Source organism: Lichenostomus cassidix, chromosome 2 (assembly GCF_008360975.1).
Source record: "Lichenostomus cassidix isolate B80296 chromosome 2, HeHo_3.0, whole genome shotgun sequence".
Taxonomy (NCBI): Eukaryota; Metazoa; Chordata; class Aves; order Passeriformes; family Meliphagidae; genus Lichenostomus; species Lichenostomus cassidix.
Genome location: NC_139482.1, coordinates 16,930,831 through 16,957,923, shown reverse-complemented (window position 1 = coordinate 16,957,923; position 27,093 = coordinate 16,930,831). Strand labels below are relative to the sequence as shown.

Sequence of the window (27,093 nt, the reverse complement as noted above, 5' to 3'; positions counted from 1 at the left end):
TTATTGCTTGTAAGATTTTCTATTCTAATACAACCTTTTTCTTCCTTTAGCACTTAAGTAAAGGTATGACACTCTTCAGAAAAAATCCCCATATTTTCTACACTCTGGTTTGATTAAATGAACAACTGATCAGAATTTTGTACAAACAGATTTCCTATTTGATTTAAAGGAGGTAAAGTAGAAAAATTTTATTTAACGTACAAAGACCTGAATGTTTTCAGATTATCAATTTGTCACAAACCAAAAGAAATAGGAGCTTACAGGTATTATTTTCCTTTTTTGCCTTTTCTTCACATTTTTTTTACTCTTTCCAATATAATAAATCAAAAACACTTTAATGCCTTAATAAGCAAAGCAGTGCTTCCAAGGTGAAAAATAGTGCAGGACAACTTAAAAGCTTCTGAAGGAATGAACAAATGAACCAGGTTTAAATGGAAGACAGAACTCTGTGTAGTAGCAACTTAAACTGCAAGTATTTTACATCACATACACAAACATGCCATTGAACAGTACCTGTGCACAGCCCAGCTTCAAAAGCAGGTCCACCCTCTTTAACTTGTTTAACGAATATGGTATCCATTGGCTCCAGTCTATTTCTTTGTTTTCCTGAGAAAGAGAAAGTACCTCTTAATAGCATTTCATTATAATGCATTACAATGTTTTTATTTCAAAAATATTTTGGGATGCAATCCTGCCACATTCATACACATACAGAGAAAGAAACAGCAATGTAATGGAAACTGAAAAAAAAAATTAAATCTTCCCTTAGAAGGAAAAAACGTAACATTAATTTACAGTCCCACATTTAACTTAATTTACAGGACCACAACACTGATTTTCCAACTGTGTTTTTCTGAAGTGCCAAGATGAAGTCTAAAGTTTTCTTGAGGATTTATCAAAGTTTAAAAAGAAATTTGTACTTCAAATGATATGCACAGCATATGTCTGCACATGCTGTACATATCTCTATATCCACAAACTTCAAAGGTCATCTACAGTAAACAGAAACCACATACAACTGTATGTTCTTGCTTTCTCAATACACACTTAAAATTTCTATGCTTCCAGAAACACAGGTATCTTGTGCTTTTACATGCCTGTCACCAATGCTAAGAAAGTCTTTGTTAAGTAGCCACAGCTTCTGAAAATCAAGATAGGAGAGCGGGTGTACGCACAGTAAAACAACCAAAAACACAAACAAAAAACTCCAGGGTTATAATCCATGCTAAAATATAGTGTTGCTGTCCTACATTTGCACATAGCTGGATAAGCCATTTTACGGCATCTACACAGCTTCATTCATGGAATTATTATGCCAGTGAAGTTAAAAAAACCCAAACCACACAATTCCAAAAAACTTTGAACATGCAACAACCCCCCAAAGAAAACCACCCAGAAATAATGATAAATAAATAAATGACGGCCCTACATGGTCCATTGCTTACAGAACCAGTGGCAGAATCTGAAAGGCTACAGCCAGATACACACAGTCTTACAGTGCCACTGCTGGCATCGACAGCCTTGGTCCCTTCCCAACTCTTATCTCCAGTTACTGCCCCTGTTCCACACTCTCAGCTAATGAAATGCCACATTTGGAGGACAAATGATGAGCCAGCCCAGGGAACTGATGTGGCATGAAAATAAGCTGCGTCTGTGCTCCAGTTTAGCAGGAAAGCCTAGCATAGTGGAGAGAGAGGGGTTTAAACTGCAGGAAAAGAAGGAACAACAGGACAGAATAAAGGGATTGCTTAGTACTGGCATTGCTGATAAAAGAAACAACTTCTTGAAACTGGAGAATTGGGTTCTAATCACTTCTGCAATGACTGACCTTTGACTGAGGCACAAATGGCCCTGCTTTTGGAAGTACTTTCCCTACAGCTTTAAATATCCCACCTAAACATGTTTACTAAACCACAGCAGTATTTATTAAATATAAATAAGGTGCCCTCCTTCCCTCTTCTTTAGTTCAGTTTCCATGCGGGAAAAGTTCATTATTTGAAAAACTTTAATAAATTGCAGAAAACCAGCCCTCCCTCTGACTCTGACTCACATTTTTCAGATACTAGTTTTAGCCTAATGCCTTTATTGTGCAGATCCTCAGCATCTTTCCATTTCACCATAAAACAGTTCAACAAAATGGCTTACTCATATGGCTCTAAATGGCCTTCTCAAAATAGTTCCAGATTGGGAGCGAATAATCAAAAAGTTTATTTGATAGAATCAGATAAATACTATATATAAAGCAACTGAATTACAAGTCAAGAAACTCCAGCTGGCAGCTCAGTCCCCAAATACTTAAAATTTGATTAGCGGGATACAGCTACAAGACATACAAAATGCTCTTTGTGAGCCAAAGTTAATATCTGTCATGTTTAATCTGCAGATTTAAATAGACACTGAACATATGATGGGTCTTGTCCTTTAGAAAGCCAGTAAGATTTCAGCAAGTTTAGAGAAGCTCCAAGATTAATCTACTCAGATGCCATGAACAAAAGGTTGTTTCAACCACACACAAGAGAGAAGTTAAAATATGACCTTTTATAGGACCACCAAACATCTTTCCCAATGTTGCCAATTATCTTTTATTGAAGACATATACATTCCCAAAAGTGGTAATAAAAATAAAAATAAAGCTCCCATGGCATATTTAATTTATCACACCTCAGCTTTCTTTATAAAATACATTTTAAAAAAATGTTAGTGGCCTACTGCTAGTTTGCTTAACACTCAAGTGCTGCTTTATGCCTTGTTCATACCTGAACATGCAACTCCAGAGGTCAGGCGGGTAAGGTTACTCTCATTCAGTATGCAATACAGAACTCCTTTAGTACACTTCCCCCTTCTGAGCAAGAGGGCAAATGATTTATGGAGACCAGAGACTGCAGGCTTCCCTAATGTCTGACTTCTGACCTGCCTGTCAGCTACACCGAGACCTTACGGACACTCACCTCACATTTCCACAGCTATTTTATCAATCAGTTCAGAACGCTAACTGCACATTAAACTTGGTTCTTTGTCCTACCTGCAGAAGAAGGCTTTATTAAACAGCCATTCCTACTTCCTATAAAAGGTCAATCACCACCCTAAAGATCAAATTAGGGGTAAAAAAATCAGGGTGAAAGGTTCAAAATATTGATTACATTTGCAGGTTCATTTTACATCTCAGTAATATCCAAATACAAGTAGGAACAAGAAGAAACCTTAGAACTCTCAAGCTCTGGTAGATGAATACATGCTCTTCATTTCTCCTTGATCTTTTACATACTTGGATACAAACCAAATCTTTTTTAATCAGTAACATATAAATGAACTTCCTTGAATACATAACCTCAAAATGTACATTTATACTTTGAGTTTGAAACTCAAGCAAAGCTAAGCAATATTTTTTGACAGTAGAAGCTAACAGTACTTTCTTCAGACCAACTGAGTGAGAATAATTCTTGTAGATGTGCACGCAATCATCACAGAAATAAATCGCAAGTAAAATGGATAATCTAATAACTCACCTCATGTCTCAAAATTTAACATTCACTACACTCTGATTTAATTGAGCCTAAATCTCCATTTGGTCCTGACTGGTCCTGTCTGCACCCAATCATCAAGCAGAAGCAAGATGCTATCTAAAAATGTGAGCTTAACCTTCCCTCCTTCTAAACTCCACAACCTACAACAGAATATCACAGGGAAACTTTCACACTAAGCTCTCCAGCTCTGCACTATGCACTGCCTGAATTTACAATTTTCCTTTCTAACACTGAACAGCCCAATTTTTTGAAGCATGCAAGCAATTCCTTATGAGGTGATCTAACAAAGAACAGTAAGAGCCACTTAGACCTCTAGTTTGTAAGACATGTAAGTCTTATCTGTGCTTTTCCAGTGCTCATTACAACATATGATTTTGCCTCCTTCCTCTCCATATTTTTGTAAACAACTTCGTAATTGAGCATAAGATTGTGGACTACCAGCAAATAGGACAATTTCTCCTGCAAGTGAAAAATAAGACATCATGCACACACAAAAACAGAGTCTGAGCTGCCAATAACACACTCACCTGTGCAAGGAAACATCACAGATGAAAAGTACAACTTATGTAAAACTAATTTCATTTGTACTTCACTTCTCCATAAACGTAGCTATGAAGAGAGATGTAGTCTTACACAAAGGCAATAAAAAGAAAAAAGCAAATGAAGATGGTAAGCACACAACTCAGCTGACCAGAAACAGAAAAGTCCCTAAAGTTGTCCTTTCCTGTATCAGTTTTGTAAGCATACAAAAAATTCCAGCATGAGTAAACGGTCACCAGTCAGGATAAATTAAAAGGCAAGTTATTATCCAGGCAGTAGTGCAGTTTTGCTAACAGAACTAAAATACTTACAGTGCAATGACTCCCTTCAATGATGTTAATCCAAATGAAAATATAACTTCAGCATAAGGAAACTGGTGTCTGAACTTATAATTCAGAGATTCAGCATCATCAGAAATAAGGAAAAAAAAATAAATCCCCAAGTACATAGAAGGCTCAAGGCAAAAATTCATTGGCTTAAACAAGGATTGCAAGGAATCAGGAGAGTCTTAATACAAAGGTCCTTAGTCTAGACAATCAAAGTTAAGAAAAAGTAGTCTGAAAAAGCACAAACACCTGTAAATCAAATGCAAGAAAAATAGAGAAAACCAGTTTATTGCAGCAAGGCTTTTCCAAGCCAACGTGTTTTACGTATCTCTATGCAAATCTTCTAATTAATCATATACTACATGCCACCTTCAGTAACCAGTGAGATCACAGTAAAATCTACAAATTAAAATTAGTGTCTTGTTTTAACTTTTGTTCAAATAACTGCAAAATAAATACTTTTCTCATAATACATATCATGGAATCATTTATGATCTAACCTTTATACTACCTGGGTCTATGAGCTAAGACTTGACGTCAATAATGCCTTCACAATCTGACAGAAGAAATTAAGTTTCCCATTGCAAAGTTACAAGGAAGCTTTCCTGACAAATGTTTAAGAGGCCAGATGTGGCAAAAGGGAGTATGTTGCACTAGCAACCATCACATTTGCAAAATAATAAAATTGAAACATGCTCTCCCTCTTCTCCCTGATAAAATAAAATGTTTAAAAAAATACTACTACTTTTAAACAGTAGAATTAAGACTAGTTAACATTTAAAATTGACTTATATCTGTGAGGTCATATTCAGCAAAGCTTCTCCTAACTCCCCCAAACCTGACATAGAAATTGGTTTTATCTAGGTGCCAATTCTAACTCAGTCCCCTAAAAATCTCGTTTGAAATACAGCTGCTACAAGGAACATAACTAGCATTATATTAAATGCAGTAACTATGACTTAGTTTTTAAATTACTCTTTGCAGACCAGACGGTATTACTGTACTGCTCTATGATTCAGCTGGAAAACAAAACGACAGGCAGGAGTTCTACCATCAAATCTACCAACACACTACAACATAGCAACAAACACTTCATTCCTTTGAAGTCATTAACCTTTTGATACAAAACTCAAATTAAAACATCTGAGTCATAAAGACTACGAAACAGACAACCTTTACATTCTGAACAGGAAAGGAAAAAAGAAAAAAAAAATTCATGCAAAAGTGCTATTGCTGACAGAGCTCTTCCTTTCTTTTGACGTGCAGAGCACAAACCTGCAAGTCTTGGGACACAGTATAATACATACTTTCTTACAAAGTCTCTCCGAACTAGCCACTGCTTAAAAACATACCATTTCTCCTCTTCCTCAAGGGAAGGAAAAAAAAACCCTTCTGCACAGGACAGCTGAACTGTGCTTAGAAAACTGCATAACATAGGGATTCAATAAAGTCTACAGAGGTTTATGAAATAACCTTTCGTAGAACATTTTTACTCCCAGCCCCATGTTCAGCAGACAGCAAAAGGATGACTTTCACTTTTATATTTAAGAAAACAGCCCCAAGAAACACCTTGAATTAGTCAAGACAGGCTCTTATGTACATCCTTCTCTGACTCAAGGAGAAACATTCCTCTTGAGCATGAAGATCTACAAGTATGCTTTTGGGCATCCAAGGCATCTGAACTCCAACAACGCTGAGCAGTACTGATTCTTGGGATGCCTTTCAGGCAAAAGGAGGGGAAATATATAACAGATACAGCAGGGCAAATGCTTCAAATTGATTACTCAATCAAAAACCTGTTAATCATTTCCCAAAATACTCAAAAATAAATTGCTGACAGTACAGCAAAACTTACATTTATTAACTGCTATTTCATTTAATTAAATATCAATCACAAACCTGTTATGATTACATGTAACTGAGGGAGTCCAACTACAGATATTTCTGCATATTTTAATCTACAAACTGAATTTCATACATAGTAAGTATTTCTCCACTGGCAATCCACTGTAGAAATGGTGCCCAAAGGTCCCAGCCCAGCCCCAATAGAGCTTATCTCACCCACTGTCAAGCACAAACCAACTCACCTGGAAAACACTAGCTAAAATACAGTGCCAGGGATGAGCCTCTGACAGAGGACGATGGGTAAATTAGTGCTGTTGAGTCATTTAGCAGAGAAACACCTGGCTTTCAACTCTCTAACACAGGAAAAATACACTCTTATTTCTCAAAGCACCTCTGGCACTTTGATTAGGCAACTCCAAGATGTTATTTCTTCTTTTGCTTACTTTTCTGTTAAATCATTTGACTAATACAACCTCAACCCAATCTTCATGCCGAGGCAGGGAGAGAAGATGAGAAAACAATTTGGCAATGTTATAGAAAATATGTAACACAGTTCCAACTTAGTTACAAACTCTCCAAAACTCTGTTTTCTCATTCCATTATTTGCCATTACTATGACTTTATTCAATTCTCTCAAATCCCAAATGAAACCTTTTCAAGTTTAAAATTTAATCTATTATTAGTCTGGAGGATTTACTATAGAGCAACACAATTTTTATCTGTAGTAGTAAACCTATGGACTCTCCCTTAAATCCTTGGAAATTACATTTTGTGTTTTTATTAAAAGTCGAAGATGATTTGAACTCAATAGTAATCACTGAGAGACATTATACATGTGAAAAGTTGGAAGACGAATCCACTGGACATTCTGGATGTATTATATGGGAACAAGGAATCATCAGGCTCTGGTCTCAGTGGAAAACCAAGTGAGCCCTCCTTTAGCATTCTCAACATTTAGGTGCTAAAAAATTAACTTGGATCATAAATCCACAGAAAAGGGTAATTTAATGTCCTACTATCCCAAAGCATTAGCGTTACATACCTCTTGCCTCTTACTCCTAATTCTACAATCATATACCTTGGACTGTATCACCCCAGCCATCTATGACCTTTCCAAGTATTTACCTTCACATTCATGCTCTTGTCCCTTATCTACCTTGTTCCCATCATCACAGGCACAATATGTTTATTTCATAACAGACTGAGCTGATAGACCGTGATGTTAAAAACCATGGGATTAAATTAAATCCTGGGAGAACACAAACTGCATTACAGATACCAACAGTCTGTTTAAAGAAATTAAACATTAAAAACTCCAGGCCTTATGTAAGCAGAAGTAAGGGAACAAAAGGTTTTCCTGCATTTTTTCCACCCTTCCCTCAAACGCTCTACCCTGTTAAAGCAAATTGACTCTAATACATAGTTAGGCACATTAAAAAAAAAAAAAAGCCTGGTGATCAAAGTTTAATATTCTAGAATATCAGTGAAAACATGTCTAAAGTCTCATTAACAAGTGCATACTGGGTCTCTACAAAAAAGGACACTGAGCAACACACCTAAGCTGCCTTTCATTTTTATGTGAAAAGGAGCTCCTAGCTGCTATAGGTACTTCTACACAGAAATAAAGATAAAAGTACAAAAAAGCATGAACACCATATTAAAAAATATATACTGGATTATAATGATACTAGATTTCCAGGTACTGAGTTAGACACAAAACAGCTTAATTCTTTTGAAAGATCAAATTTCTTTCAGTCTATTTCTTTATGATTATCACTATTCACTTTAATCATGATCACCAAGCCAAACGTTTTAAGGAAAACATGTTTCAGGACAATATACAAGAAACTGTCTTCATACGTACAAAACTTGTATTTTGGCCTCTACAGTTTTAAGTAATGTTTGAAGGTCAACCAGATGCAGAATCATACAAAGTGCACAATCAAATGGCACAAAGACGTTTTTCTCCAGCATCACTTATCATGTGTTAACAGTGAAAGTTTTTAATAAGAATGTTACAGTTTTTAATAGGTAGAGGTATATTTCAGTTTGGCTGCAAATATTCCAAGTATGCTCTCCTGGAAGACTTCTACCTGTGATATACCACTTAAATAAATGAGTATTGAAATAGGGCAACTCCACAAAATAGGAAGACTGGCAAACTGATGGCAAACCATCCTCAAAACACACAAAATAAATACTCCAAGTTATTTCTTGGAGTAATAACTCCCAAGAAATATATGATACAAGCTAGTCAGTATAACAGAAATTCTCTGGAAAGCAGTAGAAACTAAGGTGATAAAAGCTTCCAATCAGCGACCAAAGCATCTATTGTGGAAAATCTGCATCTTCTGATAAAATGCACCTGTTAGAGAAGCATTTCAATGACTTGGCTTAAGATCTACAACCTAGAGCAGCAAAAGTATGAAAAGAACTGAAAAATTTAAAATAATAACTACAAAATATTTAGGGTAAATCAGCTGTGATGCCCTTCCAGCAGCTAACAGGGTGCTAAAGTCCCCCACAAGGAACAGCATGTGCATATGTGAAGCCTTCACTGCTTGTTTGAAGCAAGCTTTGGCTACTTCTTCCATGAGAGGGCAGCAGCAGACACCCACCAAAACACTGCCCACAAATCCTGACCACAGCTCTAAGCCAGCTCCTCCACCCATCCCAAGCCAGAGCTCCATGAATCCCAGCTCTTCTCTCACAGCTGGACCACAAAGGCAATTCCACCTCCAACCTGTTCTTCCCAAAGTGCCTCTTCTCATCCACTGCAGCACCCTGGCTCTCTCCTGTGAGATATCCCACCACCCCTCTGTGATGTGTGAGTGCACAGGGGCTTCAGAGAGCCCCCAAAAAAGGCATGCGAGCCCCATGGTACTGTCCTGTAGGCTCTCTCTTGTTCATGGGGACACTTGGGGTGGTCCCCTTCTGTCCCAGCTGTTGACAATGTGGTGTCTCCTGTCCACAGCACCCTAACCCCTTTGCCTGAAAACCCAATCTTCTGGGCCATCATCTCCCTCCTGTGTCATTCCTAGTTTAGAGCTCACCTAGGCAAATTTGCTTTACCTTTCATTATAAATGCTTTGAAACCTTACTGCTTATCAAAAGGAAGATTAATACAAGCCAAGAGCTTGATCTAACTATACACTAAAATTTTATACCTGAACCTAAAATCATACAAAAATATTTCTTTCACTGTTAGAATACGTCATACAGGGTACATGCTTTTATCTTCTGCCCTCTAGATGTAATTAGGTGCTCTGCTCCTCTGGAAAAATATTCAAGTGCTCTCAAAGAAAGGTAATAGCAATAGAGATGCTTTTCTCCCCACTCACCTAATCAAATATATAAATGCTGAATTTGATAAAACCCCTCATCTTTAACAGGTAAACTTAACCTATGAGAAGGACAAAGCATATAGGGCAGTTGGTTACAAATTTTCACTGAAAACTGATACAAAAAAAGATACTTCTGCACTGGCACACACTGCCTCGCAAAAACGAAATGCTCGCATCCCCTTAGTTCAGTCTTTCAGAGAGGAAAGCTCAAGCGAATTAAGTGAGTTATCACGTACAAACTTCAAAAGCAAAGCGTTTCTCAGCAGGGTATTCTCAGTGAATTCCGGCAGCTCGGCAAGGCCGGCTCGCCCCGCCTGGCCGCAATGCAGGATCGCGCCACCAGGTGGCTCCGGCGCGCTGCTCCCGGCCGAGCGGAGCTGCTCCATGCCGCGCTCAGCGCGAAGCGCTGCGACCATCCCTGGAATAACTGCACACAACTCCTGCCCTACCTGCTGCTGCTGAACAAACACCACTTTGGAGAACGTGCGAAAGGTCATGGGCGCTTTTCCTGATTTTCTCCTCACAACCTGCCCACTCCCCTTACCTGCGAATAGGAACGACCTGCAGCAATGTAAATAAAAACCGTTTCATCCCCCATATGCCCCCAGAGATCGTGCCAAATGCTGGAGAAGTGTCTTACAGACTTCGTCCCATTTTGCTGTTTTGAAAGGTTTAACACAAAACTGGCAGGTTAAGTTCTACTGACACCTACATCCTCTGCCTCACAGTCATTTCTTCTCTTTCCAGGGGGACAAGTCCAACCTTGTCTCCATGAGAACAGTTACCTTTCAGAGCCTTTGTGCCCTCTGATCTGTATTTCAAGGTATACATGCTATAAATAAGCAATAGTTGATGATGATTCTTGAGTTTAGAAGCTACACAAAAATTTCCAAAAAAATAATTGCTTCCACCTTCGCAGGTTTCATAGTGAAGCAAATAAATATTTGTTTACTGATGTTTCTCCACCGCAAAATGCTCCCAAATAACATTTTAGATGCAGACCTACATTACCTCCTTATCTGCCTGAGTTGTCCCTGTTGGAACAAGAATGTCACAGAACTTCTTTCTCTAGACCACAAGTGGTGTCTTCCACACTGGTTTGGCACAGAGCCTCAACTCCCTTCCCCTCCCAAAGGAATCTGCCTTTTCTTTTTGTATGTCAAAACAGGTAATAGATGTTTCAAGTTTGGGGAGTGATAAAAAGTAGGAAGAGATTAACCTTTCACCATTTAACATGCAGGTGGATCACAGAATAGTAAAACTAGGGAGGATGAAATGGATGAATCCATCTGCTTCCAAGAGAAAAGTAAAGTTCAAACAAATTCGTATTTCCCAGAATGCTTCTAATATACCACAGCTTCGCAAAGGAAAGGGAAACAGAAGGTCAGACATATTCTTTGTCTCCCAACTAAAGGAGGTATCCAAAGGTACACTGAAACCAGGTACCATTCTTTGCCACAAATCATAACCTGCCAGCAGAAGCAGCACTCAGCCCATGCTGTTACCCAGCTTGGAGCAGCCCCAACTTCCTTAAATCAACATATTTTTCACCCTTCTATGGAAAAAGTAAGATATCAGCAAAAAGGAAGTATGGATGAGAAAATAGCTAAATACCAAGGAGAAATTTAAATTAACTGGGATGGAGATATAGCATAAATTTATAAAAAAATAAGTTCATGTATGAATTAAGAAAGAAAGCAGACACAAGCAATGTGAGACGGAGAAAGGTATGAAAATGGAGGGGAACTGACTGGCATAACCTAGAATTAAGTGACTGATCAATGAGCTTGATGCTCACACTGAAGTGATTTTAAATTTCAAGCTCTTAGGTAGCAATTCAAGTCTATTACACAGCTGAAGCATTCAATATATTGGATCTATAAGAGAGTAAAAACAAGACATACCTTGTCTATTCCCATTCTCTTCATCCTAAAGAGGAAGAAAGAGTGCATATTAAAAATTCAATAAATGGAAAAAAATGCATAGGCATCTCTAAGATACAAAAGACTTGAACTAGTAAGGTTAAGTCTGTATTTTGGTACAACCTACTTTCTCCACAACTATTCAACTTAAGAGAATTAAGGCTTTTATTCTGAGAATGTAGAATAGCTATTTTAAAAACAACAAACAAGGACAATCCTATGAAACATTCCCCCAGAAACAACATGAACAGCATTATGTGAAAACAAATGTACCAAACCCCATGAAACACTGCCATGAAGCCTAATACTGCACTGTGTGTTGTTGCAAGCATGTTTCACTCTGAAAGCCAGGCAGGAAAGGTTATACTTTAATGATGTCAGCATTCAAAGCTACACGTGCAAGACATACAAAATATTTTACAAGCAAGGTCTGCATATTCTTCCTGAAATTTGAAAGATCAAGTCTGTTTTGCCCTCATTACTACTACTACTAGGGAAAAAGACGTACCCCAAACACTATTTAATAACAACAACCTTGAAGAGTCTCCTTCTGTTCACTGACCCCAAAAACCACACAACAGGAAACTACTAAGGGGAAGTGGCATGCCTGAACTAAAAAAAAAAATATTACTTAAGTTCCTTTCTTGTCAATATTTTGGTATGAAGATCATGGTTAACCTTGTCTACAAAATTTTAATGTTTAAGAAGCAAAATTATCTAAATATGAAAATACCTGCTTGCTTTCTAAACTCTAGCCTTCATGGAGTAATAAATATTCATAAAATTTTTGAGACTAATAGATAGTATTTGAAAAGTATTTCTAACTGTTCACTTCAGCTAATTAGAACAGTTTTGTCCTGAGGGAAAGAAGGAGAAAGGAAATGATCACAGAAATAATTTTCAGCTGGATATTTCCTCCTACTTTTAAATGGACTAATTCCAAATTTCTAGGTATTTTGCATTTAAAGAAAAATCACTGGATTTCATGTTAAATAAGCTCAAGGCAACTACACACTGACCTGAGCAATCCATTCAAGAGAAAAAGACTTGAGAAAGAGAGGAAGTAAGACCTGGACATGAACACTGTATCATGATGAAGAAGAGACAAGTCTGTCCTAGGAGCAAAAAAATTTCTTGCAAGACATACAAAAGTTCTGCTGGAGCTTTGTAAGATATTACAGGAAGAGAACTTTAAGGAAGAAAGAAATAAAGAATAGAAGAACTCCCCCAACCCGAACCATTGAGTTAACAATGATCTAGCACATATGACACTCTTTAAAAGCCATGATAATTATCAGTGCCACCCAAACAGTGTAACTCTAAGTTGGACATCCTGTCTGCCCTACACTTTGGTAAAAATGGCACACTAGAGGGCAAGTACCATTGACTCCTTATCCTTGAAGCCCTGTAACAACAGCCAGTTGGATTTGAAATACAATCAACAGCCAAGAATTAGACAAGGCTAACTTCTTAATGGTTTGAGTTGTGACCCAATCTATCAAGTGAAAAAACATCTTTAGGACTTGAAATATTAGAACTCATAGTCTGGAAAATCTGGATTACATGTATAGGAAGCTACTTGATTTGATGCTAAATAACAAACTTTTTTGCAGAGAAAATTTAGCTAATGTAGAAATGCCATAATTTGTGAAATACTTCAGTGTGTTTGTCAGTTTGTCACTGGCCATGCAAAGCTCTGTTATCAAAGACAGCTGCAAAACATTAGTTTTTCATGGTATCAAGCCAATGAGATCAGGCCTTGAAAAATGGCATGAATGCTTTATAACCCAAGTGTTTTGAAACCAGCTTTCCCTCCTACATTCACCCTTACACGTGGCAAGATGTCAGCATATGCTGCATCCACACCCGAAGAGAAGGTTTCCTTTATTGCTTACTTGCTTCTCAGACAAACAAACTTCACATGCAAAAACAGTGTTTTTCTAGCAAATCCTAATAAACACCTGATGCTAAAAGCATTATGTAAGACTGGCTTTTTGCAATGCTAGCTTAAGGAATGTTCCACACACTTCACTTTCTTAAGGGAAAGGAGGGGTGGGAAGCAAGGACAATACATAAACAGGCTATTCCTGAATGTGCAGCTATTCCCAGTTTGGTGTGTGTCCCATAGAAGCACAGTCAAGTACTTTGGCCAAAATGAAATGTGTTAAACCACAGCCTCAGTTTCAAGGTCATCTGTCCTTCACACAGGGCTGTCCCTCCCAACAGACCTACCAGACAACTTTGTGTTCCATAACCTATCACAGTGTTTATAAATTAGTTAATTAAGGCCAACTACAATGAGAAAGAAACCCTTGATTTGTATTTAAATAGCTGTTTTATGCAGAAACACTGAAAAGGTAGTAAAACTTAGCACAGTATCCTGAATTTGGCCTAGACCTGCAGTACTACATGCATACTGAATGCTAAATGAACTAGATACAATATAAAATATTATGTCTATATAATAAAAATATGAATATTTTAAATTTAATACCACATACTAGCATTCCATTTTAAAACATGCAGAGACATTTCCCTGAATTGATCATAACCAATCATTTTCACATGGGGAAATGGTGTCACCAAAAAAAAAAAAAAAAAATCACCTGAAGTACTATTAGGTGTTCAAGCATCAAGATAGGTGTGTTTTGGGACTCAGCAGTCAGCCTGGTCTTGGAGGCAGATCTGCCTAGATCTCCTTCCTTGCAGAGAGCTCTTCAGTACAATAAACAAAAAGGCTTTCCAACTGAACAGGGGTGTTATTAGACTAATAACTAGAATGCTTAACTTCTCAAAATTTAAAAGCTCAACACCTCAAACACACCTAGGCAGAGAATGGGTTATTAAACATTTCACAAAGTAATGCCCACTCTTCTCCACTCAACACATCCTCTGGCATGCAGTTCTTTGCTTCCAAGAAAATTCACCTCAGTGGCTTTCCAAACAGCAGCATCCTCTACAGCACGTAGAAAGATTATCTTCCAATTCCTATGGAACATCCAGCTGTGGTGTGATCTCTACCTGAGAATATTACGCTCTGTGTCCTAGTTAAACCACTGTTTCCCCCTTGGGAAGAGTCTTGTCCTCCTCTTCGCAGAGGATTCCACCTGACCCATTAACAGCTTTTTCAAACACACAAACTGCAAGCAACAGGAGCAGAACTTTGAATGGAGACATTTTCGCTAGGTATTTCTGAACTGGAACCTATAATAGGTATTAAAAAATCAAAAACATATACATCTATAAAGAATGTGGAAAGATTGTTTGAAGGAAAGCACTTTTAGATACTTTTCTTTATCTTTACTACCTCTACTAGGTTATGCTGATTTGTAGTAAAATTTAAGATATCACAGGGCAAGCTTACCTTGGGGGGTGGGGTAGGGGAACAATAAAATTAAAGGAGCTAGAATGCTTTTTACCCTGGGGTAAACATTAGAGACTTCTGCATTGATCTAGAGTGAAAGCACCAGCATCACATTGGTGCTTGTGATAACAAAAGGGCCATGGCTTTGAGAAACAGGTTGAGGATTGAGTGACTCCAGCTGTTATATCAAGGGCATCCTCAACATCTGGCTGTAATCTCTGCCTTGTATCAGTGGTGACTGTGTTCTAAGGTGTGAAGAAGGGACAAGGCCACTACAAGATTCAAGACAGTCAGAAAACCAAATCATATTCATTGTTACTATACTCCCTTTGAGGTGTGCAAAATGAAACATCTGTGACTTATGAGGCACTTACAATTTTGATCAATAAGGAAAGAGAGAGGAATGATACTTGAGCTTAGAATCGATGACAGAGACTGTAATTAGCTGGTAACCTTATCTGATCAAAGATGCTATTGAACAGCTGAGAAATCAGATTTGCCTCATATTAGGATCAGGCTGACAACAGGTGTATTTCATTCTTCCATACCATAACTTAGGTAAACAGATTCCTACAAAAGCCACCTTACGAAGACTCATTAGTAATAATTTGGAAGATCTGTTCTTTTTTGTGCTTCACCTCATGAACATTAAAAAGAAGAAGAGAATATAACTGTTCAGGTTAATTTACAGAAGTGCAGACCAGAGGTCTGTCCAAATGAACCTTATCATCTTTACATGTAACTGAATCCATGAATAAAGGTGTTACAATATCCAGTCATCTCATTATTACCTTTTCAAAATCAGACAGAAATAGGAATGAATTAACCAGATTCTAACATGTTAGAAGAGAAACAGAAAAAATTAAGAAGGCATAAAGATCTCTCTTGCAGAAAAAGAGCGAGTTAGAGCTTCAAGACGTCTCAAGATTTACAGGTGTTGGGCTCACTACGAACTGCCTGGGTCTCTCAGAAACCATCAAGACTGACATTTCTTTTTTATAATGTCCTTCCCTTGTGCATGTCTCCCTTTACATGTGAAAAACATATTGACTGCCTCAGAGACATCTAGTGATGGCTTTTTTCCAGAACATATCCAGTCACTTCTTAGGTAAGGAGGTTAATCCTGCTCATGCTGTTTATTTTCACCCTCAACAGAAATAGGGTCTCTTGTTGAAATATGCTAACAAGTGCATGTAATTTGTTCTGCTCAAGGCTAAGGGTTCCCCATCCTCCTTCCTCTGTTTCACATTGAATTCAACCAGAGAACAACCTGCTATTACCTGTGCTCAAAGACAGAAATACTGTGATCACCTGATACTGCTAATAGTTTCACTTCCACATAACTTCAGTCACTCCTTGTCAAGGAAAAAATTTGGGCACTCCAAAAAAGTGGAGGCTGAATAGATGAAGTTAACTGGAAAAACATGCCAACTTTCTTCTGCAAAGCTTCTTCTACTTAGAAAGAAACCTTACAGCCACCAAAGACAGGCAAAGACAGACAACTTTATTGAAAGACACCTGCAAGGATATGTGAGTCAATTAACTTCATGCTCTTTCCAGAAAGCTTCAATACCCATTCCCTAGCTTGGTAAGAATCTATTCTTCTGCTTAAGTGAAAAGCAAAAGCAAAACTGAGGGGTAGCTAGGCTCATGAAAACCATTACCCTTGATGCCTTTAAAATGAGAAAATGTTATTTGAACTCACTAGGAAACACCCTCTCTTAATTTTCAAATTCCTCTCATTATTAAATGGACTTTTTCTCAACACCAGCTTTCTAAAGGTCCAGTCACGAAAGAGAACATGTACAGTCTTTGAGCAAGGAAGACCAATTAGCTACTTAACAATTACACCTTCTTGTTTAAAATTTTTAAAAATGTATCCTTTCAGAAAGTTGTCTTTTAATGTAGGCCTGTATATATTTTGTATGTATTTGTGTCTTGATGAACAGAGAACTGCAGATACTCTTTTCAGCAGAAAGAATGTAGCATAGAAACACAATCTGTCTTTCTAATGTACACTGATTTTTAGGATACTCAGTTAGAAACTAAGGCAAACTAATGGCTCTTCATCCCTTAGTATGATGGTATGACAAACATCAATTTGGGAAGAGAAGAACAACAACAAGAAGAAAGAAGAAACCCAAACCTCACACCCTTGACGTCTGCACTTTAAAAGATGTACAGACTAATTAATGACACTGGCTTTGGGTAAAAGAAAAATCTGTACAGAGAAATACACCCATATTCTGTGATGACCACTGGTCTTACCTGCAATACAAATATTTTTAACTGACTGACATACTCAGTCAATTCCATTTTACTGGAACAGATCAGCAAACAGCTATTAAACAATGCCATGAGCCCACCCACCTTACAAGGGACCTTTCGTCTGTGCAAGACAGATCTATAAACACATTTATTTCCAAGTAAGCTGGATTTTTGACCCTAAGAGGTACAAGGCTTTATGAAAAGTGCTTCATTATTAATTCCACTTACTTTAAAAGAAAACTGAACTGCAGATTCCGGAGGGTAAACTATGAAGTGTCTTAAGGTGAAGCCAAAACCCTGAGATGTCCTCCTTAGCACGACAGTTTTAGGACCAGGCCAAGAAAATGTTTCTTCCTCCTCCGATGGTGATACAGCTTCACTCTGCTCTTTTCCATCTTTATTTTTTGATGTCTAAAAAAGAAAAAGATATGCAGAGAAATTTTAATTTGGATCACTGAAAAATAAAAAGAAAACAAGAGTAAGAATTCCTAAACATTCCTGTACACTTGAAAATAGAATTTTTCCCCCCATAACCAAAATAATTTGACGATCATGAATATTTTCAAATGTGTATTGTAAAGCATCACCCCTTACACCACTGCATCTCTGGTCATATCGCACACAGAGTAACTCTTAAATTTTAAATGAGGCTGTGTATTTAAAAAGTTAACATTTAAAAGTAAAAGACTTGAATGAACCACAATAAATGTGTACAGCCTTCATGTTTTATTTGCCTTCTATTTAGAGATAAACACATAACTTCTAGGGCCCCATTTCTGGCTGTATGTATCTCAGACACACAAGTACAAAACAAACTTCTGTCCTCGCAATTCAGGCATGATTTTCTTGACTAGTATCTCCTTACTTAATGCAAGAACAAAACAGAACATGCAATTGGTGAGGCTTCTTCAGCAAGACATTTTCCTCTTGTCATATATATGACTTCACCCTTGCTTTTTCCATCCTTAGCTATTTTCTCTTAACATTTCAGTATGCAAATTCTAAACACAAAAGTAAAATAGTCTCCTTTCCTTTTACAGTCCTACTGTAATCCTCCCTCTCATGCAGAAATAAGCAACCTTGGGTGGTTTTTCTTTCTTAGGGGTAATTTTATATACCTATCACTCAAAAAATGTATTACTATATTTATCTTTTCAGCCTTATATAAAATATTCCATTTCAACTTTCAATGAGTGCCACACCAGCACTCAAAGGCAGGAGACATACAAAGAAAGCATGCAAAATCCTATGACCCTCCTCTAAAGATTCTAGTTCAACGATGCGTGAAACAAATTTAGATACCAGAGCCTATAGCCTATTCAAAGGGTATTCAAACAGAAATAATAGTCTTCTTGTCCTCCAGTAGCTCTGCTGCTGTGGCTCAGCAACTGGCTGATCCGTGTCAGACTTTACTGCTTGGTTTTCTCCCTGTCCTACTCCAAAATAATCTCTTTTGCTTCAGTCTCAGAGCTAAAATCTCGAACTGCAGGGTTTGCTGGCAAGGTGGGCTCAGCCAGCTCCAACATCTACAGATAAGACAGCACATTTCCACTCTAACCACAACTCTAACCACTCTAAGCAGCAACACATATTACTATAAGGAAAATATTGCAGCTCCTTGGTGAGAATTAAACCACCAGAACAACATTTTGCATTCAGGTTTGTAAAACACAGTAAATTTGTCCACAGATGCTACCGTTTGTCCTCAGAAACCTACATCTTGCTATGTCCAACAGGGAGAACCAGAAAATACTAGCCAGTGCTCCAAAGACCAGGCTCCCTACCTCCAACAACCCTGTTTTCAGCAAGAAAAAACAACCATACAAATGGAGAAGGGTCTTGACACTACAGCCAAGCCAAGAAATGGAGCTGCTTCATAAACAAGAAAATAGGGAGAATCAAAAGCAGCCTGACAGGATCCTGCTCTTCCAAACAGCCTGGAAGAATTAACAGCAGATTCTGGAAAGAGCAGTTAAAAATATCAAGGGCTCTATCTCAGCCTAGTCTGTCCTCATCTATCATCTTCATTCATGTTTTAAAGCGTTAGTGTGAAACCGAGAAGACTGTGCAATTAGATGACTAATGAACGAAAAATTAGTGAGCTCTGTGGAACTGCCAAGATGAGTGGCTTGAGTTTAAAGTTCAAACAATGCAAAGATTAGGGTAAAATTTACATAATCCTTTAGCCTTAGGGTGGAGTTTGCTATTGAGGTGTTCCCAACAACTCTGTTCAGCTTCTGAACACAACAGCATTTTATCAGTTCTGTGCAAATAAATGTCCCTTTTCAGGCTTTCAGTCTCAGGATGCAAGCAGAAACTGAAGCCAGTAAGAACATTTTGATCCCAGTAAACTGGCAAAAGAAATAGCTCCCAGAAAAAAAGAAAATCACTGGCCTCTAAAAAATGACAGTGATTTCCTCCATCAAGTGACTCACAGCAACCCATCTATTTAATGTTCCCTTGCAATCTTTTGTTTCTCCTCTCAGATTTTTATAGGCAATACATGATGCAAAGTCTCAAATGATCCAACAACCACAGATATTGAAAAATGTTCATAACCAAATACCCATAGTTCGAAATAGGCAAACAGCAAGCCTAAACGTAGCACTGAAAATTTGAATTCTACAATATACTTGCATCTTCTTTCTAAAAAAAACCACCTTAATTAGCCAAAAGGTAATTTTAGTATGTGTAACAACTGATCACTGTAATTTACAAACAGAAGTACTGCAACCTCAGTTCAAAATACAGCCATACAGAGAATTTCACTAGTTTAGAGAAATAGGAGTTGTAGCATTTCAATGTAGCAAAAGAACCTCTAATTTCCTTGTAATTTCACGTCAACTTTTAGCATTCACACAAATTACTGAACTAGAAGTTATTCATAAACCCCCAGTTAAATAATTATTTCTTGAAAGAGCATGCCAGAAGGGAAAGGTGAACTTCATGTCAACCTTGGACCCCCTGCAAGGGTTGCCAACAGGGTAACAGAAAAAGCTAGTATCAGCAACAAATGTGAGACATGTTCAGTAACAGCAACTTTCAGCCACCACTATGAACAAGCAAGAATCTGATTTTATAAAGAGAGTCAACATCTGTCGAGTAACCCTGTGACACTTCCAACCCATGCCACGCACACCAGAATATCCCTCGCCAGAAAAGACTTTAAAAAGGAACAAGAAAAGTTCTCAAAAACATAAACAAAACAAGACAGCATGCAAGACAGCAAGCAAGAAACAGATGATATTTAGCACAGGCAAGTACACACTACTGAAGGCAAAGGCTCTACCCAGTCTTCCTTGCAAATCAAATATCAAGTTACAAATACGTAAGTGTCTCACATCCATAAGGTAATTTGTCTTTTGGGTGGAGTCATTTGCATTACAAGAGATGAAAAATGAATGCTTCCTTTTTACTTAAGATCTAACAAACCAAAGATTATTGTGCCATATTCCTTATGAAGATCTGTATGTTTATTTCTTTATATATTCAGTCCTCAAAATCAAAGTCAGAATGCATACAATTGAGTTCAAGGACTGAAGAATCCCAGGCTACTGATTCAAGCATCATTTCCCTTGGGAATTTTTCATACAAGGTTTCTGCACAAAGTATCTCACATTATCATTTCCTGTTCTATGCAATTGCAAGGACATACAACAGATGTTTAAGTGCATTACAAAATGCATATCTTGTTTTTAACATTGTATTTAACCCTTCTTTCTAAGCAATGAAAGCATCCATGAAAAAATCAGATGGCACAATGAAAAATATGAATCACTGGCAACTTAACACACAGTAACAAAATTATGTAAAATCAGCAAGTAGCATTAATGTTTGTCATTAAAATTATTTCCAATTAGAAGTAAGTCTCAAAGCAATAGTTTACAGTTATATCAGTCTAAAATAACAACTAAAAAAGCTAACACGTCCAACCTGCGTCCTCTCTAAAGCCCCTCTAATTTTTGATCTTCTGATCAATTTACAGACCTGTACTGAGCAAGCTAAAAATCTTTAGGTGACAGTCATAGGTAACTGCAATCTAAACTATCAATAAAGAAGAGTTGTCTTGACTACCTAAACAGAAAAATAGGTATGGTCCAAGTTCTAAACACTGTCTTCATATGTGGACAGCAGCGAACACAAGAAATAACTGATATATTGCACTATCAGTTCTGGAAAAATCATTCAAGCCCTTTCACAGTTGAGATGCGCAATCAATTTCTATCTTTATTTTGTGTTCAGTACTCAAGTTGAAAATTATTTCTGAATAAATGGGGCACGAGATTCGCATCCAGATTTGCTCTCTTTTTAAACTGTTTTGTGTTTTTTACCATACACAGAACGCTTCACAAATAAATTACGTAAATAAAAGTCTCATTGTCAGTGTAAGGCTTTCCCACACTACAGTTTTTGGAGCTTAAATCTGTATTTAAAAAACAAACTAAAAACAAACAAGCAAAACAAAACATAAAAAAACCCAACTCTCCAGCCAGCCAAACAACCCCCCCCACCACCAGACCATCCAGGGGATTTATCTATCAGTACCTCAGTAACAGAATAGACAGCCTGTGCTAAGCAGCACCTACTTCAGCTGCATTTACAAATGCTCAACTTTTAGCCAGTCTACCAAGAAAAGTGATACCTGATATAGCAGTTCAGCTAGACAGATATATGCTGAATAGAAAATGGGCTGATGTTATCTGATTTTACTAATTCAACAGCAATTGTATGATCTTTTGGGCTTTTTAAGTAACTACCTACATAAACCAGAGCAAAAAAGCACAGTTAATAATCCCTAAAATCTTCCTGAGACACTGACAAGATATTCCAAATGCTCTAATAAATGCTGGACTCACTTGAAAACAGGGTTATTTCTTGTACCGGGTCATGTACTTTCCCCAGTTTATGTACCCAGTCACTATCACTTAGCTAACTGCCCTGTTTAATCTGCTATTGCAGAGAAAGAAGGCTTTTCTAGATCAGTCTGGCCTTATTTTAATGTGACAACACTTTAGGTTCTTTAAAAAGCTAACAAAGAAGAAATAAAAAGGTCTTTTCTGGCTAAGACTGCAGAATGTGTAGCAAAAAACCTGCCTATATGACAGCCATAAGATTATGCAACTTTTTTCTGAGATACATCATCTCCGTCCTCATTTGCAGTATAGGAAGGTATATCCAGCACAACAAGACAGACAATATTTTATCTTAGTAGCATCTGAGAAGCAGGATCACTCACACAAGGTGTAAATTGAGTCTTTTTCTTTCAGTTCTCAAGATAAAAAGCCAAAATTTCAAGGGAAATGGGTTGCACTTATAAAACCAAATTCTATGATCACATACTGAAACAGTCACAAGATGCAGTGAAGAAATTTCTAATGCACCTTTAAATCAAACTGGAACATACGAACAGCAGCTCGTACAGAAGTTATTCCCAGCTGAAGAAAAGTAATTACTGACACAAAAGTGACATTTAAAGTAAATCTATCTTCCAGGTATTCAGAACACAGCCTTCTTCTCAAAACAAATAAATTAGTTCCATCATTTTTAGCCTCAGGAAATCTATCAATTTCTTACTGAAAAAAATGACTGCAAGGAGACCAGTAGGAAAACTGGAACACAGAAAACCCCAAACCCACACAATAATTTTAGGCCTCTGTGTCAAATATCTACTTGTCCAGACTTCTGACTGACTTTTATGCTTACCAAAATTTGTAATCTTGCCCCAAACAGGTAGGATGTTAAGAAAGACAGAAATTCAGGCAGGAAGTAAAACCTGCCAGTATATATAATGATAGTGTCCTTCCCTCAAAGAAGTGTTTCATCATTTTATGTCCTTGGAAAATGGTTAGAGGCTGTAATAAACAATATACTCCAAACTCACAAGGATGGTCAGAAATTAGTCTGCCACACCGGTGAGATTGTGAGGAAATCTATAAAAATCCTACATGTAAGATTGTGGATGGTAGCTGACACCATAAAAAAGGCATCTAGAATTTGCAGAAAGGAAAAGAGGCAAAAAAAAAAAAAAAAGAAAAAAGAAAAATACAAAACCACCAATTGAATATTTAACAGTCGTACATGCTAGACTTGTTAAAAAACTCTAAGCTGAATTCCAAAAATGCATGCAGCAGTGCATGCATAATACCAAAGCTGTCCCTTCTTTACTAACATCAAAATTAGCGTGCACAGCTAATTAACAAATATGCCAAATGTTTCAGTATTTTGGGTGTCAAACTGGAGCATTCATTTTTGCATGCTACTCCAGTGTTACCCTTCACACTAAATAAGCACCAAGGTTAAAAGAAAAATTATTAATTAACACTTAATTTATGTATAGATTTAAGCTGATGGCAGATATATAATAAACATTAATTAGCTGCTCCTACCTACATACTCTGTCTACTTCAATCCAAAAGTACATCTTTTTTCTTGTCTTTACCTTTTAGAAATACGAACATTACTTGGGCTTGGCTGAGTGTAATCAACTCCTGTCAAACTGAGCTTGGCCAAGTAGAAATAAATCACTGTAAGTTAAAAATAAATGTTTCCCTCTATCCAATAATGAGTTGAACTCTTAACATACAGCTAAAATTCAATACAGATTCACAGCCCAATATACTCAACCTAACAGTATAGACCATATATTGAAGAAAACTACTGGAAGGACCTGGTTGCTCAGTGCTTGTAACTGCTGAGCCTGTTTTCGGTAGGAAAACAAGTGTTTCAAGAGGAGGCTGCCTTGCCATGAAGCACCTGAAACTGGAAATTGAGATGTAAACAAACCCTCAAAGCTCGAAAGATCAAACAGCTACAGAACCACACTCACCACAAGAGAAAGACGAGATGTAGAGATAAACACAGCCTGAGTCCACACACATAAACCCATCAGTAGATAGCATTAACAGAGACAGATAAAGCTGGTTTAGTCAGGGCCCTCACTCTGGGGTCATTGCTGTCTGGTTTTGGAACTGAGGGCACAGCTCTTCTTCCATGCTGCAATTCTTATGAAGTGGAGGGGGTGGAGGTGGAAGAAAAAATAAGCATTTCCAGAGGAAGACTTGAACTCCCAAACTCAGGGAAAGTGTCAGCACTCAGTCACCAAGGTCCCCACTCATGTCTTAAAGGGGAGGTGTTATGCATGTATGAAGTGCAGGGTATTTGCTGAGACACCCCAACACTAACATTTCTCTTGCATTGCAGGTGAGTGGGATGCACGAACTGGAAAGGGTATTCAAGGCAAACAAACTGAAGAACTCAACTGTCACTAGAACAAGCACCAAATCCTTTATGACTACAAGTAGAGACTTTTGCTACAATTAATGGTTCAACATCAAACAACAGGAAAACAGAAACAGATTATTAGCGATCACCAGAAGACTAAGGGGAAGATGGGTAATGCCATTCCTCATGTTTGCTGCTCCCCTGGGTTGGTGAGGTGGGACCCAAGCAGTCACCAGCAGCAGTGAGGTGGTCTCCATGAGCAGCTCTCCCTCCCTCAGCCCCCTCATGAGACCCATAAGGAGACAAGACAATTCAGAGCAAGAGAAGGCAATAGAGATGAGAGCATCACTTGGTGGAGTAACCACAAGTGTCCCTCACAGGAGCTCGCTTATTATCTCTTTAATGCACCATTATGGCACTAAGCTTGGGTCCTTTTTGGTGGACTAACCAACCTTAATCCAGGCATGTGTTAGGACATAATTCTGGGAGCACACCTACCTGTCTTTTAGGATTGTGAATCTCACCCAGATGGAATAGAAGCCTGTTTAGTTCAATAACAAAGGCAGTGGCTGCCTGCCTGCAGCAGAGGTTAGTGAGGACACCACACTCTGAGTGCATCTCAGGACTCTAATTCTAATTAGAACACTCTAATTCAATAAAACACATAAATCACATCCTCAAACCAAGACCAGGTAAGGAGAAAAGCAACTGAGATGGTAATACACTACTACCCCCAGTGTATGAAGTAAGTGGGAAATCTGCGACCTTTCAAATACAAAGCATCTGTGCCAGCATGGCAGATGGCTGGGAGGTACAGGGAAGGAAACATGCAATTCTGTCAAGCACCATGCAGGCTACAGAGCTGGCTGGGGTTGGAAGGAGGACAGAGCGATACATGTTTCTGTGTACTTTCTGTATACTTCTGTATTACTACTGTTGTAGTAAATACTATCATTCAAAAGAGAAACAGCATTTTCAAGATAAAGGATTTCAGTTCTCATAAAGGTCAAGGCATACACAGAAAACAAATAGTAAAAATCTCTATGTGTGCATATTACTACACAGCTAAAACTTGCCTTACTGCACTCTACTGTTCATGCAAAACGGCTCCGTAAAGCGGTTGGTGCTAATGTCAGTCTCATCACTACTCCACAAGACCTAAAAAGCAAAGCTAAAGGCTACAGCAAGGATGATCTCAACAATGCTCCCTCCCTGTGTGTCTGTTCAACTGAAAATTTTTCAGTTTACCTGGCTCTGGATGAAAAACAGTGACACTCCAAGTGGTTCTGCAAACTGAGCCTAGCTAGACATACTGGCTTGAATGAAAGCAGCATTCAGCTTCCCAAGCCAGGTGAGATTCAGAAAGAGTTCTTCTACTTGGAAGTAGGGAAAATCCCAACCTACTAACTCTAGCCAGACTTTTTTTTCTTTTTTACACAGCACATGCTCTGGTTTTCTTACACTGCAGTTCTGATAGCTGGACTTTTTGTACAATGCTCTTAACTTCATCAAAACCAAGATCATGTCTGCCATGACAAGTGCTTCACCACTGCTCAGACAGGATTCCTCCACACTTAGCCCCAAACCCCTGAATTATCCACAAACAGACACACACAGACTAGCTTCTCACATCTCCCTTTAAACACTAGATAATACCAAGTTTTTCATATTTCAATTCATTAAAGTGATCCTAATCTACCATACATCAATTTTATTTTTATACACATACATACACACTAAAAATTATACTGTGTTGTGTGTGAACATATATATACATATATTTGTAGCAGCTTGTACACATCCCAAAAGTGTAATAATTGGGTGGGATTCTTTGCAGATTAAGTGCAAAGATTAATTAAGTGCACTTCAGTTTAGACAATATTTTATACTTCCACAGAGTAACAGCCCATTTCAAGCAACAGCACCGAGAAACAGAGTAAAAGGTATATGGACTTCACAGGACAGAGATGCAAACTCTTTTCTCAATGTGTTTTGTTTGTATCTTGAATTTTGTTATTTACAACAACAACAAACACAGAGTTCATAATATTAAATTTAGTCAGAAAAGCATTAACAACAAAGAGAAATTGAGAGCTTCCTTGTTTTCTTATAGACCCATTAGCAAAAGCCTCCCCTCTTAACAGCTACATCCTTAAACTGGAAAGAAAGGAAACATCTGCAGGGCTGGTAACTAGCACAACAGCAAAATATCATGTGATCTTAATTTAGCTAAATTGAAAATTTTCCTTCTCCGCTTGCTCTGTCCTTGCTTGTTAGGAATAGGAAATTCTTTGTCCTCCCTCACCTTATGGTGTAATCTGGAAATATCAGAAACAGGAGAAAGTATGCTTCTGCCCCTCAGAACTGAAGAAATGTTTTGAGGTTACTCCACGCAAGATAAAAGAATCTTCTCAGCTGTCTGACAGAAGTGGTAAGAGTGGCTTACACAGTCACCAGCTGTCAAGAGCTGCCTTACACTGCTTCTTTCAACCTGTAGGAATTTTTCCAGATCCAAGACTATGAGTTGCCCCATGACCTGCTCTGCTTCCTACTAATGAGGACAATAGAAAATGCCACCTATGTCCCCAGGTAAGTACACTACTGCAAAAATAGGAATGAGCTTCAATGAAGTTTGTACTTTTTGCTTTCTAGGGTAACACGGGGTTTACCAAACACACAAGATACCAGATAGCTTCTACTACACTTTTACTACAGTATTACCACAAACCTATTGACACA

The 27,093-nt window shown here is 37.9% G+C and overlaps 1 protein-coding gene across 5 annotated transcripts in view; it reads right to left on the bottom strand.

Moving 5' to 3' along the window:
- The window catches only part of ARHGAP21 (Rho GTPase activating protein 21), a 114,246-nt gene that overhangs the window by 50,309 nt on the left and 36,844 nt on the right, over positions 1-27,093 (bottom strand). For all 5 annotated transcript variants that reach the window (XM_085050511.1, XM_085050512.1, XM_085050516.1 and 2 more), the window contains 3 exons: positions 17,362-17,544; positions 11,484-11,508; positions 514-606 (listed from right to left, as the gene is read on the bottom strand). In XM_085050511.1, the coding sequence (XP_084906637.1) occupies positions 514-606; positions 11,484-11,508; positions 17,362-17,544 (301 nt within the window). The remainder of the gene's footprint in view (positions 1-513; positions 607-11,483; positions 11,509-17,361; positions 17,545-27,093) is intronic.